Source organism: Agelaius phoeniceus, chromosome 5 (genome assembly GCF_051311805.1).
Source record: "Agelaius phoeniceus isolate bAgePho1 chromosome 5, bAgePho1.hap1, whole genome shotgun sequence".
NCBI lineage: Eukaryota > Metazoa > Chordata > Aves > Passeriformes > Icteridae > Agelaius > Agelaius phoeniceus.
The window spans coordinates 57,938,685-57,956,068 of NC_135269.1; the positions used below are offsets into that span (position 1 = coordinate 57,938,685).

Below are 17,384 nucleotides of genomic sequence, written 5' to 3' on the forward strand. Positions count from 1 at the left end.
TGTGTGACATTTTCACCACACAGCTATTGCCAAATCATTTGACAGAAATTCATTTCATATAGACTATGACCAAAAGAACTTAGATAATTTAATTAACTATAGGAGGAAAGAAAACAACCAAAACTCCACTAGATACTTATGTCTCTTTGCAGCATCCAAACCTCATTAAGATAGCATAGAAATGCTTGAACTTAGCTCACAGACCTGATGTTTGCACAGTGAATCCTACTGAAATCAAAGCATTTTCCTCTCATCAGTATGATCCTATCAAATGGCAAAGAGCCCTGATGGGGACAATCAAATGTAACCACTCTCAGCATTTCAGCCCTAGACAAGAAGAAACTTTGCAGAGGCTGAAATAACCATTGAATTACCAGGTCTGGGAGACAAGAAACAAGAAAGGAGTGAACAACACCCAGACAGTTCTAAGTTATTTTAACAATTACAAAGCTAGGCTACAAAAGACCAAGGAAACACAATTTAACTGGTTTTATATATAACAGAAGTGACCACTACTGGTATTTTGTGTCAAATGAAATTACACTTTTTTGATTTGACTTGAACTGTAGCATAACCCCTACTCAGATACGGCAGTTTCAAAGAATTTCAGCAAATAATGTATTTTTTCAAGTTCTTACTACTCCTGGAGGAGTAGGATAACTTACAATAAAGGCAATAGCAGAAGTGTAGATAGAATACCAGTCTAATAAGGCAGAAAGATTCTTCACAAAATTTGTAACAGGTTTGGCACCTCTCTCTAAATGGAAGTTGAGAAAAAACACAGTATTAGAATTAGCTGGGAGTGGTTAAATCACTTTTAAATTGCAAACAATCAAATTAGAAAACTACAGGAATATTCACAACATGTAATGCTAAAAAAGGCTTATCCAAATGAAAAAAATTAAACTCACCAATGTAACTGAACAATTAAAGAATGCATTTCCAAAAAATGAAGTGTTACCTAAGACAAAGATTATGTCTCAACTCTGAAGTATAGACAAAGAAAAAAATATCAACATCATTTATAAGGGCACCCTGGATGCTAAAAGCAGCTTGTTCTCAGCCATGTTCACACTACCCCAAAGACCACTGTACAGGTCAGTTTTTCTCACTGTAATACAATGTACATTAGTCTGACTGAATTACAAGGAACAACTTAGAATCACAGAATCATTTAGGTGGGAAAAGACCTTTATGATCATCATTGCATTTGACCATTAACCCAGCATTGCTAAATCCACCAAAACCCATGCCCCTAAATGATTTTCTCTGCAGAGCCTTCCCGCCCACCATCAGATCAACACTCCTGTCCAAGCTGGTGTCATCTGCAAAGTGACATGGAGCACTCCATGCTGCTGTCCAGATCATTGATAAGGATATTGAACAGGACAGGCCCCAGTACTGAGCCCTGGGGAACACCACTTGTGACCAGGTGGGTGTAGCTCCATCCCCATCACTCTAACACCACTTGTGACCAGGTGGGTGTAGCTCCATCCCCATCACTCTCTGGGCCTGGCCATCAGCCAGTTTTCTACCCAGCAAAGGCACTCCTGTCCAAGCCATGATCAGCCACTTTCTTAGGACAATGCTGTGGGAAACAGCACCAAAGGCTTTACTACAGCCCAGGTAGACAGACTCCAGAGCCTTTCCCTCCCTTGCTCTGCTTCACCAGCTAGATTGGAGCCAGGCTGGATCTCCTGGCTGTGTCTCTGCAGGACTCTACCCATTGCCAGCACTTTGCTGCTAACTCTTGCTAAGCCAGGCAGCCCAGCAGATGACCCCCTGAAGAGTCTGTGTGCCACCTCTGCAGCCTCTGGTCTGGCTGTCACTGCAGGGGAGACTGAGCTGTGCTGGGAGAGGCCCACACACAGGCACACCCAGCCAGCAAGAACAAGAGCAGCTCTTCCTCAGCTCCCTAAAACCCTCATGTGTCCTTTTCACTACTTGGGCAAACTAGCCAGGGAACACAAGGAAACAGGAGAGGGCTGCTGCAAGGCCACCAAGGTGCCTGTTGCACCACAGCAGTTCTGTGTTTCCTGATGAGAAGAATGATGATCCCTCCTGCACAGAGAGCCTCAGAAGCTCTCACTCTCTTTTGCAGTAGAACTCACAACTTTTCAAGTCTTTCTTCAAGAGAGCCTCAGACTTGCTGTCCCAGTTTGGCTTGTGACCTATCCCAAACACACTTGCTATGTGAAGTAATTACACAACCATCACTGGATTTCCTTAAGCTCCAGCAGCACATCCAAAGCAGCAGATGAAGGAAGTGGAAGGGCACACCCAAGGCACTGGAAGAGCTCATGGACTCAAGTGCTGCTTCCACCTGCTCTGCTGCAGCAGCCTGCACCAAGCCCATAGGGAAGATTAGGACTTGAAAGACTGGAAATCACTGGTGACAACAACACTCTGGAGAGCTCTGAGTCGGGCTCCTTGGACAACAGGGATCTAGATTTTGTGGCTAACCTAGTGGAAGCTAGGAACCACCCAAAATTTAACTTTAATACTATTTTTTAAAAGGCATTCTGAAGGCAATGCATGTACACCACGGACAACAAATCACAAATATTCTCCCAAATGAAACCAGAACAAACACAACAAATAAAATATTGCTAAGTACTTACTTAATCTTCTCATATTTTCAGTCAACCTGAAAAATAACAGATAAAAGCAATTTGTTAAATAGACAACTAATGCACACTTGTGTACATTTTATCCTTGAAATACTCTTCACACTTAGAAACTATAAGCCTTTATTCTTGCCTACTCTTTATTATTTCTTGTTACAAAATGTGTTTCTACTAATACAGTCTACCTTGCATCAGACCAAAAACTGAAGTTTAAAAGATCTCCAGCCTAACTAAGACTTTGTTCACTGTTTCTGGGAGGCATATGACAAAACCTGGTAAATAATACAAATCTTAATTTATTTCAGACAGTAGATAAACTTAAAATCCCACGTTTTGTCCAAAGTAGTCAAAAATCTTTTGAGGTAGTTCTGTACTTTTATTTGTTATTGAAACACTTGCTCAAACCATACAAATGTTGGTTAAAAAGAAAAAAAAAAAGTGAGAAGAAAAGTAACTTGTAAAGGCACCAAGAATTTCTCAAAATGACATTAGGGATTTACCTTCTAGCACTAAGTGGCTCTTCTGTTTCCACTGTATTCTCTTCTGGCTGAAATCTGAAGTCCTCAACATACTCCCCAAATTTATCACAAAACCACTTATGGAGTCTTGAGGAGACTGTGTGACAGCTCTTATCTATAAAAAAGAAGCACTAAGTATCAGGATAATGCTAGAAGACACCTTTATCCAATGCCAGCCCGTTCCCACACACGGTGCTTTGTTGGGAAGCACACTTTGCTCAGCTTCCCCATCCCTCACCAACACTCTTTGTGGAAACTTGCAATTTACTTCTGCCATTGCACAGGAACCCAACTGCATTAAATTGGTAAAATAACACTAAAAGTGATTCCTGCATTGCTCTTAGGACAGTACATGAAAGCATCTTATTACCCAAAGTACAAAAAGTAAAACATCCTAACAAACAGCAATTTTTAGCAAACACAGTAAAAACATTTTCTGGTTAAGAGACTTCTGTAAACCAAAGCCCAACGTAAATCTCAGTGCTCCCTGTTGTGCTGAAGGGTCACCTTGGGAAAAGCAACTGCAAAGCAAAACACTCCTTTTTGAGCAAAGAGCTGGACAGCCACCCTGCAGCCACAGGGATTTGACAGGAAAGGGAGGTGGAAACATAATCAAGATTCTGCTAGAGCCATTTTTACTTCCACTTTCCAACCACTGATAGTTCATAAAGATTTTGTGTGTGTGTGTCTTCATAGAGCTATACAAAAAAACCACACAGTTTCTTTTTCTCTAAAGTCAGCCTTCAGAAATTATGCTGAATATACCACTTTCTATATATGGAATATACAGTCATAATACTACCTGGGAAGTCTTACACAGCAAAATAATGAAGTGAAGCGCACTTTCTGTGTGTCAGTTTCAGTGGAAAAATAACATAATATAGGGGTACATGGCAAGAAAATCAGGCTAAAAGCCTTAAGGCACTGCAAGTGAGAATGAAAGAATCACCTGTAACTCACAAAATTGTGGTCTAGAAGGAACAGACAGACCATTTGGAAACATAGCTCAATACAGCAATGTCACCAAGAGGATACTGGTCATAATTACTCCATGACCAAATTTAGTACAGAATTCCATTAAATTAATATATGACTAAACAGAGGCATGGAAGATTCATCAGCCAATTACAACAGCCAAAAAGATGCATTTAAGCTCATGAGAAAAAGCCACTGGTGCTCAGAAAATAGAATCAAACCATTTATTTATGATTTACAATGAAATCTAGAAAAAATAAGGAATCTAGTGACTGTTTACAGCTGGGACAACACTTCTATTTGAGAATAAAAATATGAAGTAGCTTCCCACATGCTAATACTTCAGAAAATACTGAGAAAGAGATTTTGACAAGAGGAAAAAAATGTCAGGTTGTAGCTCACATAACAGAAAGCACTGACACTAGGGAAGTACAGGAGGGGAAATTTCAGATTTAGTCCACAGATTTAAAACCCTAAATCTCAATCACAAGCTGTAGGAAGGGAAGTAAAAGTGTACTGAAAGATTAAGAATTTAACTGTTGCCTTAGTTCTTTCATACATCAGTAGTACATGATTGAATTCATAATTAGCATCAGCTTGAGAAATGGCAGTGTAGGTGTCCAGCAAATTAATAACTCTTAGTCTTACTCCTTCACTAGAATGTCTCTTCTTTTAGATGAAGGAAGTAGTAATATGATTAAGGGCATAACAGACCTTCTGCAATTGAGAACAAAACAGAACATTTTTTCTATATATTACATATTTTCTGCTAAGTCAAGGATCAGCAAGGCATGCCAGAATGATGAAGTGAGCCAATAGGTTTCATTACATACCTAAAGGCCTTACAATACACAATAAATTCCTTGCTCAGGTATGCTAGGTCAACTACAAAAAGTAAATGCAGAATTATGTACAGAGAGAGAAGTTGCTTGAATTGTCATTTATAATCAGCTTCTTAAGAAGCAAGATTTGATCTTCTCAGGATCTAAAAAAAAAAAAAAAAGAAAAAAATCCAACTGAACTAAAGTGCTGTTAGAGATCTGACCAGGCTCACCTGTTCCATTGGCTTGTGCCTGTGGCTTTGCAGGTTGCTGAGCTGCAGGCACCTCTTCTGCCCTACAAAGAAAACAGAAACAATGTGAAATGTTACAGAGGAAGAATTTATTCCCTTTTAGGTAAAGGAAACACCAGAGCCTCCGTGGTTTCCATAGCTGAGGTTATACAATCATGACAAAAGAAAACCCAGCTTACACCCTTTCACAAAACTCAAAATATTCACTGCACTTAGGATCTTGGGAAATAGCACCCACTGTGAGGTGGGGTTTAGCCATTCCTGTCACCAACAGCTCCATTTCACCTTACAACAGCTCCATTTCATCTTACAACTGCTCAACAATGTAGTATTAAATTTCTTGCATTATTTATGCCTTTGTGTGGTATATTCATTGCAATGCCTGCCAGGAAAATTCTTCAGAACCATGACTTTTCCTACAGCAAGAAATTAAAAGGGATTCTATATCACAAGTTGATAACCATAGCAGCAGAACAAAACCACAATTTAACACACAAATCTTGAATACTGCCATCGCTACTAGGGTCAAACAACTTCACAAGAGGAACAGGTGTTAAGAATGATTTAAAATGTTATGTTGTAAACTCTCAAAATACACAGATCACAACCAATTTGAAAAATAACTTGAGAAATCAAATAGCCTGAAAAATTGCAACAAAAATGTTCTAAATATATGTCAAGAAGCTGGCATCATTGGTCTCACCTTTCAAAATGACTCAAGAATATTCTCATCCATTAAAAGTGAACAGATTTTTTAAAACACAAATGCTTTTGGCATTCTGTACATGTGCAAGGCTTCAAATTACATTTGTACACAGCCTCCAACTGCCAACCTGTGTTGAGAATACTTCAGGCTTCAGTCCCAAAGTCTTCATTCATCTATGCAGATATCATACAGTAAGATTTTTCTAAGGAAGCAGGAGCTTTGACAACTTAACACCAGCCACAGCAAGCTTTGGCAGGGAGTTGTATGATTGAGAAGATTACTTCTTGAAATAAAAGTGTCAGTTGTGCAATTTCATGATCACTCATTTATCAGGCAATGTAAGCATTTTTAAATGTTCCTTTCATCTTTTGCTCCTCAGAAAGAAAATCAAGTGAAACATGGTCAGCAAATGAAGAGCAAGGAGAGGGATCCCACAGCACTGGGCAGATTGCAGCAATACAGATGGACACACAGTTCTCTCTCCTGTTGTTCCTCTAGAAAGGATGTTAGGAAAAGATGTCACTGTACTGCCTGCACATGGAAAAGGTCATTACTACTGTGTGCTGTTCAACATTACCATACATCAATGAACATGATGGAGAAACTACAGAACTTGTTACATCCCTTCCTTCCTTAGCATTCCTGATCCTTAATGAGCTTTCCACATCCTTGTTCATTTCTTAAAAGAACATTTAGAAGTAGTTTACTGATTTATGAATTACAGCTAAACATTTATTGGTGTTAATTAGCTGATTTCAATGTTTTTGGCTTTGAAAGACACTTGCTTTCATGATTCGTCAGGCCTTTCCCCATGGCTTCTGTATTTGCAGCAGAAAGTCCTTTTGAAAGTCACCTGAAATGTCATCAGTTTATTTTCTTTAGCTAAAATTTAACTTTGGTTCCTGTGCCATTTTGCCCCAAAATATATAATATATATTTATATTAACCTGTTATATAAGTCACAGGTTCCTCATCTAAAAACTCCTCCTATCCTTGCTTCTTCTCCCATATCCTTGCATCTCCTCCATTTCCAGCTCTCAAAAGACAGACAGCAACAAACATGATCAAATTTGCACCAACTCTTACACAGTGGTATCTTGTTTTCCTCTACCAGCCACACATCAGATGGTTACACCACATACTGAGCATTTCAGCTGAAATCTGTCAATCAGGCTGTGTTTCACTGAAGCTGAAGCCACATTTAGGTGGAAAGGAGGTGGTCATCAGTTACTCAGCCCATTCCAGCTGTGTGGAGGCACTGACTGGGGTGGTGTCACACCAGAGCCAAGATGAGATCCCACCACTGTCAGCTGTCAGAGTCTTCAGGCTGGGTCTTCCTTTTGACATGCTGGGATGTGTTTTCAAAAGCAGCACAGCAACATTACTCCCCACATTTCTTGGGCAAAAAATCAAGAAAATCTCACCAAGAAGTAGCTCTGTACAGCAGCCTTACTGGGCTCCATCAGGAGCACATGACAGCTGGCTTTGGCCCTTCTTGGTGCTTTAGTTTCATTTTTCTGGCAATGTCTTACTTGCCATCTGCCTGTTACTTCTTCCCCATGAAGAACCTGACCTTTACGAATCATCAGGTTAATGACAGCTCATTACTGCACCTGTGAATCAGGTTATAATTAGCCACTTCAGACAGATCTGTGACAGGAAGCTCAGAATTCATTGTTTGGGCTTGCACACCTACTGGGAAGTTCAATTGTAAAACCAGGTCATGTTGAACCATCCAGTTCATCAAGACCACTGACAGAGGGAAGAAATTATCTTTCCAGGTTTCTGAACCACTCTTCATGCCAGAGATAATATAAAAGGCTGAAAAACACAAACAGTCCCCAGAACAGCACTGTGTTCCTATGTGGGCTTCCTAACCACAGCCTGAACCTAAGAAAACAAGCTGCATTAAAATTCCTCTTGGACACACTTTCCACCCAGAAAAAGGGTGTAACTGGTAACACCAACACATCCCCAACATGAAGCTAGGTCATCTCTATGCAACTAGAGATTGCAGCCATTTAAAGCACAGGCTGTTTGAAACAGATAAGAGCAAGCTCAGACAGTGAAGGAGACAAACACAAACTGTCTTTTTTGTTTATTTTAATATACTGAGGTCAGGGAAGCATCAATATTAATGAATATTAGAGCTGTTCATGACCAGGTCACATGTAACTCTCAAAAGCAGCTAGCACACTCTGATGCAGTGTCCATTCAGAGCTGCCCCACAGAACAGCACCCAAGTGCTATTTAATTATTTAGTTGCAAGCATAACACAAAAGTTAAGGGAACCTTGACACTGAAGACCATTTCCCTAAAATAAACATTTTTGTTTATGCATATTAGGCCCTGAATACAGCTGCAAGTTGAGATGTCTGTAAATTAACAGACTCCCCAAAAAACAGGATGCAGACCAGAATTGCTGGACACAAGAGGTGCAATCACTGCCATGATGTTCTCAGACATATTCAAAGCAATTTTCCCACAGGCTAACTCCAAGTTCACAAGCAACCCACCACCAGTTTTTCAACCACTGTTGTAGAAGACACTCAAGGCTGTTAACACTTTTCCTACTGCTAAAAGCAACCTGAATATGTGTGTACTTCCATCAAAAGCACATTCCAACCTCATAAATGCAAAAATAAGCAGGTATTTTCTTAGCCTAGTTTAAAAACATATCTTTCAGGTATGCATGGCTTCTTACCCTGAAGAGCTGTTAAAAAACCAAGTTAAATAATTTTCATATTTTCCATCTCCTTTCCATTAAAACACACCAAACATTTCAGAAGCCCTTGCTATTCTCATCTACAATGAAGGAATAGTGATTTATGCAGAAGCATTGTCTATTTGGTCCTTGTAAAAATAGTTCACAATGGTACTAATAACAAGGTGTGCTGCATAAGTCACAAGCTCCTGGTAAGTGGTGTTGCAAAACTTTTTGTTATTTTTCTTTTCTGCATGACTGTAGCTCACAATTTGGAAAATATGGCAGTTACAGCTCACACAAACTATTCCAGATTATTTATGCATCATTCTGCTCACAATATGTCATAAGCTTCAGCTGCCATACCAAATGCTGGGCTATTCTGAACTGTATCTGTGGAAACCTTCAGCTGAGGCCACTGTATCTCTGAATAATCAGATATACAAACAATAAACACCATGACAAACAAAAGGACCAAAAATCCTCCTCTTCCACTCTACCCTCTTCCCTGTGCACAACTGTGACCTCAATGAAGGAAGCCCATGTTCTTCACTAGAAAAAAAAATTTAGATTTTGAACTTGTTTTCTCCTTGCCAAACATTTTTCATCATGTTTTACATTGATACATGTATTATCTGCCTCACAAATACTTTTGAATACTGCAACTTCTAAAATAATTTCTTTCTTATACCAGAGCACAGTTTGATTTTCATTAGTATTAGTTTACTTCTGCAAACAAAAAGAACAGTACATGAAAACCCCAGCCTTCAACTAAGTACCACAAGGCTGCTCCCTCCCCTACCAGGGGACATATGAATCTCTATTTTAAAACTGCTAACAATAACCTTAGAAGCAGGGTGAATTTGACATAACCACACAGAACTTGCTGCAGCTACTTTGCTTAATAATTAAATTTCCATCAGGCCATATTTATTTATTAATAAATATTACTTTGCTTAATAAAATTAAATTTCCATCAGCCCATATTTAATTTCCAATTAAATATGGGCTATTACATATTTGACTATGTAAGCCAAAATTTCCTCTGTAGTCCTAATAAAAGTATTTTTAAATGTCTACAATGAGGTGCAAAATATAGTAAGCAGTGAAGAATTTCACACAATGAAGCACAAGTTAAGCAAAAATCATGGACAAACAAATTGTTCTCCTCTTGGGTAGAAACCAAAAAAATTTCAAAGTCTTATTTTGTTGTCACCTTATGCACCCTGTCACAAAGAGGTTGAAATAGTAGTAAGACCAGTTAGAGAAACACTTCAGTAGAGAGGATAATTGGCTGAATGTAATCCCCAAGTGCAATACCCAAGCTGACAGGACTAATGCAATCCTTAGGGTATCTAAATAGCACTCAGGGAGCCATGTCATCCTACCTTAATTTAGCACTGTCACTCCTGCTAGAGGTTTGCTGCTGTTCACCACCCAACAAGGTACAGATGTCGACACAAATATTGATAAACAAAGACTGTCCATCTCTTTTCTCAGTAAAACCTGTGCTGATAAGCTGCAGTGGGCCAGATGAGACTCTGAGTCAGCCTTATTATTGTGAAACAGAGCAGGATGATGAGTACCACTGTGCAGAACCAGAGAGCTCCTCATCCTCCTCCAGGACTCACAGCCACAAGGAGATCCCTGTCCCCCTTCTCTGAGCATGACCTGAAGTCCAGGCACAGCCACCCTCGGGACAAAGCTGTGCCAGCTCTACAGACAAGCACGAGGAATTTGCATCTCAAGCAACTTCTTCAAGGCAGCAAGGCACAGGTGAGAAATTACCCTTGCCTGAAGCATCAGCTTCATCTACCAAGAGCAGGGAACAAGGCTCAGTGCTTTGCACAGCTGTCACTGTGCCAACTGATCCTCTCAGCACACAGCAGGCTCAAGCTTCTCCTCCTCAGCTGTCCACTCTAACAGGCAATACCAGTCCAGACACACAGCCAGACCAACCAGCACAGGCAAGAAAATTGCACTCTCACATCCCAGCTGTAAGAGCAACTTTAAAATGTCACTCAAAAGAAGTCCAGATCAGAGCAGTCTGGGCCACCTTCCCACTGCACAGTTGTGGTGCTGGCTTGGGAACCAGACTCTTCCACAAGGACCTTCAAGAGCCCCTTCTAAGCTGACATGGCAGGACAGATCAAAGACTTCACATAGACCAACCCTGCACAGAACCAGTGATTTTGGAAAAGCATCACTGTGAAATATCACCTGAAAAAATCCCACTGTAGTGGGTACTGAGAATAAGAGGGAAGGCCTAATCTATCTTTTATCTAAAGCCTTGGTGCACCAACACTCTGAATACTGCTCAAACTCTTAAAATGGTTAAAAAAATGGCAACTGAATTGATGAAGGGAATGCAGAACTCTTAAAGAGATAGTGGAAAAGCTGGAACACTCTAGTCTGGAGAGAATGTAAGAGAAGAAAGGGCTCATTAAGAATGGCAAATAAACTGAATGCTAAACAGTAATTCACCATTTCTTACAATTCTGTAACTTTGGGGCACTTCTTGAAACCACTATAAAATCTGTTAAAAAGGAAAGCAAATAAAATGCTTCTTTAGAGTTAAGAGGGGACTTCTGTAATGCATTGTCTCCACAGTTTCCAGAAGAAGACAGCTCCAGCAATTAATAGTATTAAATAAATTCATGGATAACAGGTCTGCCAAGAGAGACTGAAGTGAGAGACAGCAATGTACCTTCTGACACCCTTAAATAAAGTGTATGTGTATGCTTACAATGAGTGGTTGAGGGAACAGGGGCTGTTTAGCCTGGAGAAAAGGAGGCTCAGGGGAGATCTCCCTGCTGTCCACAACTGCCTGAAAGGAGGCTGTAGCCAGGTGGGGGTCAGCCTCTTCTCCCAGGTCACAAGCTATAGGACAAAAAGAAATGACCTCGAGTTGCACCGGGGAGTTTTAGACTTGGTATTAGGAAAAATTCCTTCACCAAAAGGGGTCTCAAGCACTGGAACAGGCTACCAAGGGATGTGGTTGAGTCACCATCCCTGAGGATTTTAAGACATGTAGATGTGGCTCTGGACTGCATGGTTTAGTGGTGGCCTCAGCAGGGCTGGGTTAATGGTTGGACTTGATGGTCCTAAAGGTCTTTTCCAAACTAAATAATTCTATGATTCCATGGGAGCAGGAGGTAGACAGAGAACAGAAAGAAAGTAGGCCCAAATGTTTCCTATAAATAGCTCCTACTTTCACTGCTACCAGTGGATATGGACTGGCCTGAGAGGGAAGGTATTTTTATACCTGAGTACAGAATGAAGTGGGAGGTTGGGAAGAATTTGCATGGCACTGGGAAATCACATATCCAAGCAAAACATTTTGCCTGTCTGCTCTTGCTTGTCACCTCCCAGTAAGTGGCAGTGCTTAGCACGTGATCACCAACTCTGCCTGCACAGTGTCCTGATGACAGCACTGGGTGGGGAGCCACAGATGCTGCTGCTCAGCCCAGTGATCTCAGCTCCTGCTGGGGAAGGTACAACAGGCACAAGGGGTCTAGAACAACCAGCCCCAAGCAACTGCTGTGCTCTGAAGATCTGCTAAGCAGAGTAAGGAGAGACTGCATCAAATGAGGTGCTTTGCATCATCAAGATGGATGCCCCTGAGGCTGAAAGGAGCGTGGGGAGGTGTTTCCATCTGTCACTGCAGTGGCAAGAAAGGCTCAAAGTCCAGTTACTCACATACATTTAGGGCTTTGCTGTGGTGCTGGGACATCCTTGCTGCTGCTAGAGTAAGAGTAACAAGGATTGGGCAGTCTGCAGAAGACAGGTTTTGAGAAGGATAAGCATATGCAATGGCATGGCAAAGGCTCTGGCATTCAGTAGCTCCAGGAAGGAAAGATCCCAGAGGGAGAGCATCAGAAGAGGTGAAATGAAAAATATCTCAACTAGAAAGTGTCATGGCACTGCTATAGCTACAGCAGCACTTATGGCCAAGTAACTTACATGTACAACATGGATGTTAATGATGTCATTTTACAGGACAACATAGACAGCTGCTCTCTCTGTGACCAGTAATTTAATTTAAGAGCACCTGGGCTAGAAACATTTGCTTTTACCAGCACTTCCCAGAGACAGACAGAGATCTCAAGTGGCTTTCAGCTCTACAGTGAAGATGTTTCTCTTACCTTGCTTTAAGTACTTCATTGACTCTTTGTTCTAGTTCTAATCTCCTCTGCCGTTCCTTTTCTAGCTCCTGCCTTAATGTTTCAGCGTTTGTTTCTTCTCTCAGCTTCCTGAGCTCCTCCTCTGTTAATTAAAGAAGAAGAAGAAGAAGATAAAGATTTAGTTACCCTGAAGTATTTCTATAAGAAATTTTAAAATCTAATTATGACAGATTTGGTGTGGGGATTTCATTAACTGTGCTATACCAAATATGTTCACCAGAAAAAGAAAAAAACAAGTATTCAAGGGATAGACAGATTTCATAAAAAGCACACAGCTGTATCAAGTACAAAATGTTTCACTACTATTGTTAAGCAAGGAGGAAAACAGCTCCGAAGTTTTCTTCTCAAGATGCAAAATAGGCCCTTGGTACAAGATATCAGCTATCTTTACTTAAACATGACATACTCTTAATTCCCCAAAGAAATAATCAGCAGGAAAGGCTGTCTACTGCTAAATCCAATGGTCATAACAAAAAGTATCTGTTTTCTTCCCTCGTGTCTATGGGTGGGAAAACACAAAATCATAAACTGAAAAGAAGTTATATGATGCCATATAAACCCATGCCCATCAATTTCTGGCACTAAGTCATATGGTGCCTCTATGAGCCTCAGAACCTTAAAATTTTAAGAAAGGGTTGTGAAACAAGAAACTAAGTTTAAATTTTTACACTTTTCCAAGGTTACTGGAAAGCTACTAACTTCCATGTAATAATTATATATATAAATATACTCACATATTTACTTATACAAACACATAAACACTCTCACAACATTTTTCACAAGAAGTTAGTATCAAGTATGTATAAGGCTTTTTTGTGGCTAATTAGCCTTGCTTTTTGTCACTGGCAGTGTCCTTGCTCATGACCTTAATTTTACTCTAGAGCTAAAATGGAGTCACTATTACTGACAGCTTTTCCAGATAGGCATACATGAGACATGGCAAAAATAAGATTGGGAGTCTCTCTCTCTTTTTTTTTTTCCTTTTCCTTTTAAAACCAAAATTTATTTTACTTTTTTTTTTTTTCTGGTATGGTTTTTGAGCACAATCACAACAATCAATAGCAGAACAGCAGGTGTATTTCAAGTTTACAGCAAACCAGAACAGAAACTACTTTCTATTTCTACTACCATTACAAGCACAATGGGTTCAGGCTTTTTACATTGTTTTACAAGACTGGAATACCATTTTATACCCTCCAGAGGGTTGTTACACAATGTCTTTTGTTTCTTCTTACATACTGCCTTCTAAATCTTTGATAATCAGAGAATTTTGGTATCTGAGCCTCACTGACTCCAAGCACCATGGCTCTTGAGAAGGTCTGAAGCCATAGTGCAAATGTCCAGAGGAGCTGGTGCACTCTCCGTGCCCTGCAGCAGGCCCTGTGCAGGGTGTCCAGTCCCTCCATCTGCTGACTGTCCTGCAGCAGAGCAGGAGCTTCAGAGCACAGAATTAGGGGACATGGGAAGAAGATGCATGAATCAAGGGGACAACACTATGGCTTGCACAAGTGAACTCCACCCCAAAGACAGGAGCACTGTTACCCATCTCCCCCGAGAGATGGTGACCCTGGGAAGAGGAGCTGGAGCACAGAAATCACCACCTTATCCCCAGCAACCGAAACTGAGAACCCCCAGGGGTGGGGCAGGGAAATGTCACTGGTGCAGAGGTATTGTCTCTCCTGTCCAGATATGGATATAAGGGCAGACTTCTACATGGGGCTGCTCCTAATGACATATCCACAAGGAATTTTAAATTCAACAAGAAAACTAAAATTTATAATTAATTTACCCTACTTTCAAGGGCTTGCCTTGTTCCAGAACAAGAGCCTGCACACAGCTGAGGGGAAACATCTGTTGCACTTCAAATGCACTGGAGCTTGTGCAATATCATGAAGATATCACAGAAAGTTCCAAAGCTTGCTAGAGACACTATCTTCTCAAGACCATTAAAGGGAAAAAATTCTTCATTACGCATTTTTTGTTTGATTAAAGAGGAAGTGACTATGCATTTTGTGTACATAAAAAACCACACAAATTATAAATTAACCTCAGTGTCCTTGAAAGTCAGATTTTCCAGCTTCCTTAATTCCAGCTGTTCTGATTGTGCTACATCTTGTACTACTAAAACCAAAACAAAACCTCCAGAAATTGTACCTCTTGTCCTCCAAAAAGGACAAGCAGTGCCAAGTATTCTATATGGAAAGAGGCAGAGTTAAAGGGTGCACAGTGAAAGAGGCAGAACTCCTATAAAACAAACAAACAAAAAAATAGAACATCCAATCCTTAAGGACTGTCATAGCTTCACATTTCAGAGCATTTCCTAACTTTCCCATACATGACTGCAATCCAAATCCACCTCATCAAGCCCTTAAAGCAGTATTTGTTGCTACTTTGGCAGCAGTGTGGTCTGGCACTGTAAAACCTTCGTGTTCAGTTAGTTAAATACTCCTGAGTCTGCTAAGCAACAGAGGCCACAGAGAAGGGAAGGGGGGGGAAGCTCTTCCTTGCTCTCTGCCCTGAAATAATCTACCATTTGGCCAAGCTCATCTACACTTTCAAAGCAAATGTCTCTGTCCCTGAAGAGCCCTCCTGCAGAATGACTGAAGCTGGCTACCAAGAGCAGAGGTCATGGACCCCTGAGAAGAATACACAAGAATATTTCACCATGGTATCTGTCTACTGAGTTTTACAGATGAATACCATCCATGATGATGAGAATAGAGGGCTCCTTGGATTTCATCGTCAGTCAGTCAAAATTCAAACATCCTCTCCCCTCTGCACACACACAAAATGATAAAACATGAAACATCAAGCTTCAAGGTTCCAGATTAATCAGTTTCCATAATTTCCTTCCCAGGCACATCCATCGTGGCTCACTATCTCCTCCAGAGCAAGAAACATTAAAATATTGCTGGAGGCTCAGTGCATGTCTTAGCTGGACACTCAGGTGAAGTGAGCAGCCATGAAGGTGACCTGGTTAGAGGGGGGAAATTACTAAAAGAAGAAAGTGTCTGCTGAAATACTGACAGAGAAAATGCTGGTATGCCTGGGAACCACACCTGGGAACCAGAAGCACTGTTGAAAAGTGCAGCTGGCCTCTCTGAAATGCACAGCCTGGTACCTACAAACCTGAGACACCCTGAGATAGCATTGATAAGCACAAAAACAAGGAAACACAACAGCCACTTATCATCTGAAAAGGTGAAAAGTAGTCCAAAAACAGGGAAAGCATCCTGACGAAGTAAGACTTGGTAATTGCCATTGGCTGTTTTATCTGCAGGAAAAAGAAAACAGTCTAGAAAAGTAATTGTACTGAGAGAACAGAAAACAACTTATATTGGCTATTCCAAGTGAAATACAGAAATTAATAGCATCTATTGGCTGCTGAAGTGGCAAAGTCCTACACTTCCTTATTTCTGTCTAATATGACTTAATTTTTATCCAAAACAAAACTTCTCTCTCCAAGAACTTTGCATGCTGCACTTACTTGTCCTTTCCTAAACGAGATGAACCCTTCACACAAACTTTCTAAGAAATCTTGGACCCTCACCCAGGACAGCTTCCTCCAACATCTGGGATGGTCTGGCCCATTCTGACATCTGTCCAATAAGCTGGATACTGGTATTAATGTAAACATTTTTATATGTGCATATAAATAATCCATCATAATTACATTTTCTGTGGTTTTACTGTAAAGTTTGCTTAATTAGTGAAAGTTTGCAGTAGCCTGTAACAGTATACACATATTTGGTTGCTGCCATACTATTGATTGCTCCCAGGAATTTGTAATAGCCCAATATATATTTTTATACACACACACATATATATACTTTTGAGTTATAAATCATACATATTGTTGCTAGCCATGATTTTTGTCACAATACGTAATGAAGTAGAGAATTTAGAGTAAAAAACCTCCATGCCCTTGAGTCTTAGAGAAGCCTATGAACTCAGTCACAACCTCTAAGTACCTACACACTGGGTAACTCTAGGTTTGGACAGCAAGTGTGACTCTGAAAAAAATGCTTTAGAAGCTCTCTAGCAAAGTCAACTTGCGTAGAAAAGCAGAACAATATCTGGATGCTACTGCTCTTTGAAAATGAGCTATAAAAGTCTGTGAGACAAGGCAACAGTGGTGTTTCAATGACAGTAATCACTACACTTCTTATTGCACTGTAAACCCTACGAGAATTGACCCCATAGTAAAGATCATCATCAGTGATGTATCTCACAGGTTACCAAAAAAACTTATCCATTTCAGTTTATCTACAGCATTTTATCCTCTGTGAAGTGTAATGGAAGTGTTGCACCTGAACTCTTAGGATTTGACAATTGAAATGGAAAGACTTAGCATTTCACAAAGCTTAGCTGATACCATGAAACTGCTACAAGACAGCAGCACCCAGTGTTTTTGTTGCATCATCTTACAACATCAGCCACTACGGCAAATGAAAAATTTCAGTTTGCTCCTCAGAATACTCACCTGTAAGAAACGCTCTGATAAAAAGCACTTTAACACCCAAGTGTTTAGTATTCAGTATTTAGTTCTGGTGTGACTGAACAGAATGTGAGTGGTGTTTAGAAAAGAAGGATGATAC

At 40.3% G+C, this 17,384-nt stretch overlaps 1 protein-coding gene across 2 annotated transcripts in view; it reads right to left on the reverse strand.

Annotated features, from left to right (window-relative positions):
- Nucleotides 1-17,384, reverse strand: part of GRAMD4 (GRAM domain containing 4) — a 76,470-nt gene that overhangs the window by 17,580 nt on the left and 41,506 nt on the right. For both annotated transcript variants that reach the window (XM_054631864.2, XM_077179079.1), the window contains exons 4-8: nucleotides 12,748-12,868; nucleotides 5,175-5,236; nucleotides 3,128-3,260; nucleotides 2,622-2,647; nucleotides 666-757 (exon numbers count right to left, since the gene is read on the reverse strand). In XM_054631864.2, the coding sequence (XP_054487839.1) occupies nucleotides 666-757; nucleotides 2,622-2,647; nucleotides 3,128-3,260; nucleotides 5,175-5,236; nucleotides 12,748-12,868 (434 nt within the window). The remainder of the gene's footprint in view (nucleotides 1-665; nucleotides 758-2,621; nucleotides 2,648-3,127; nucleotides 3,261-5,174; nucleotides 5,237-12,747; nucleotides 12,869-17,384) is intronic.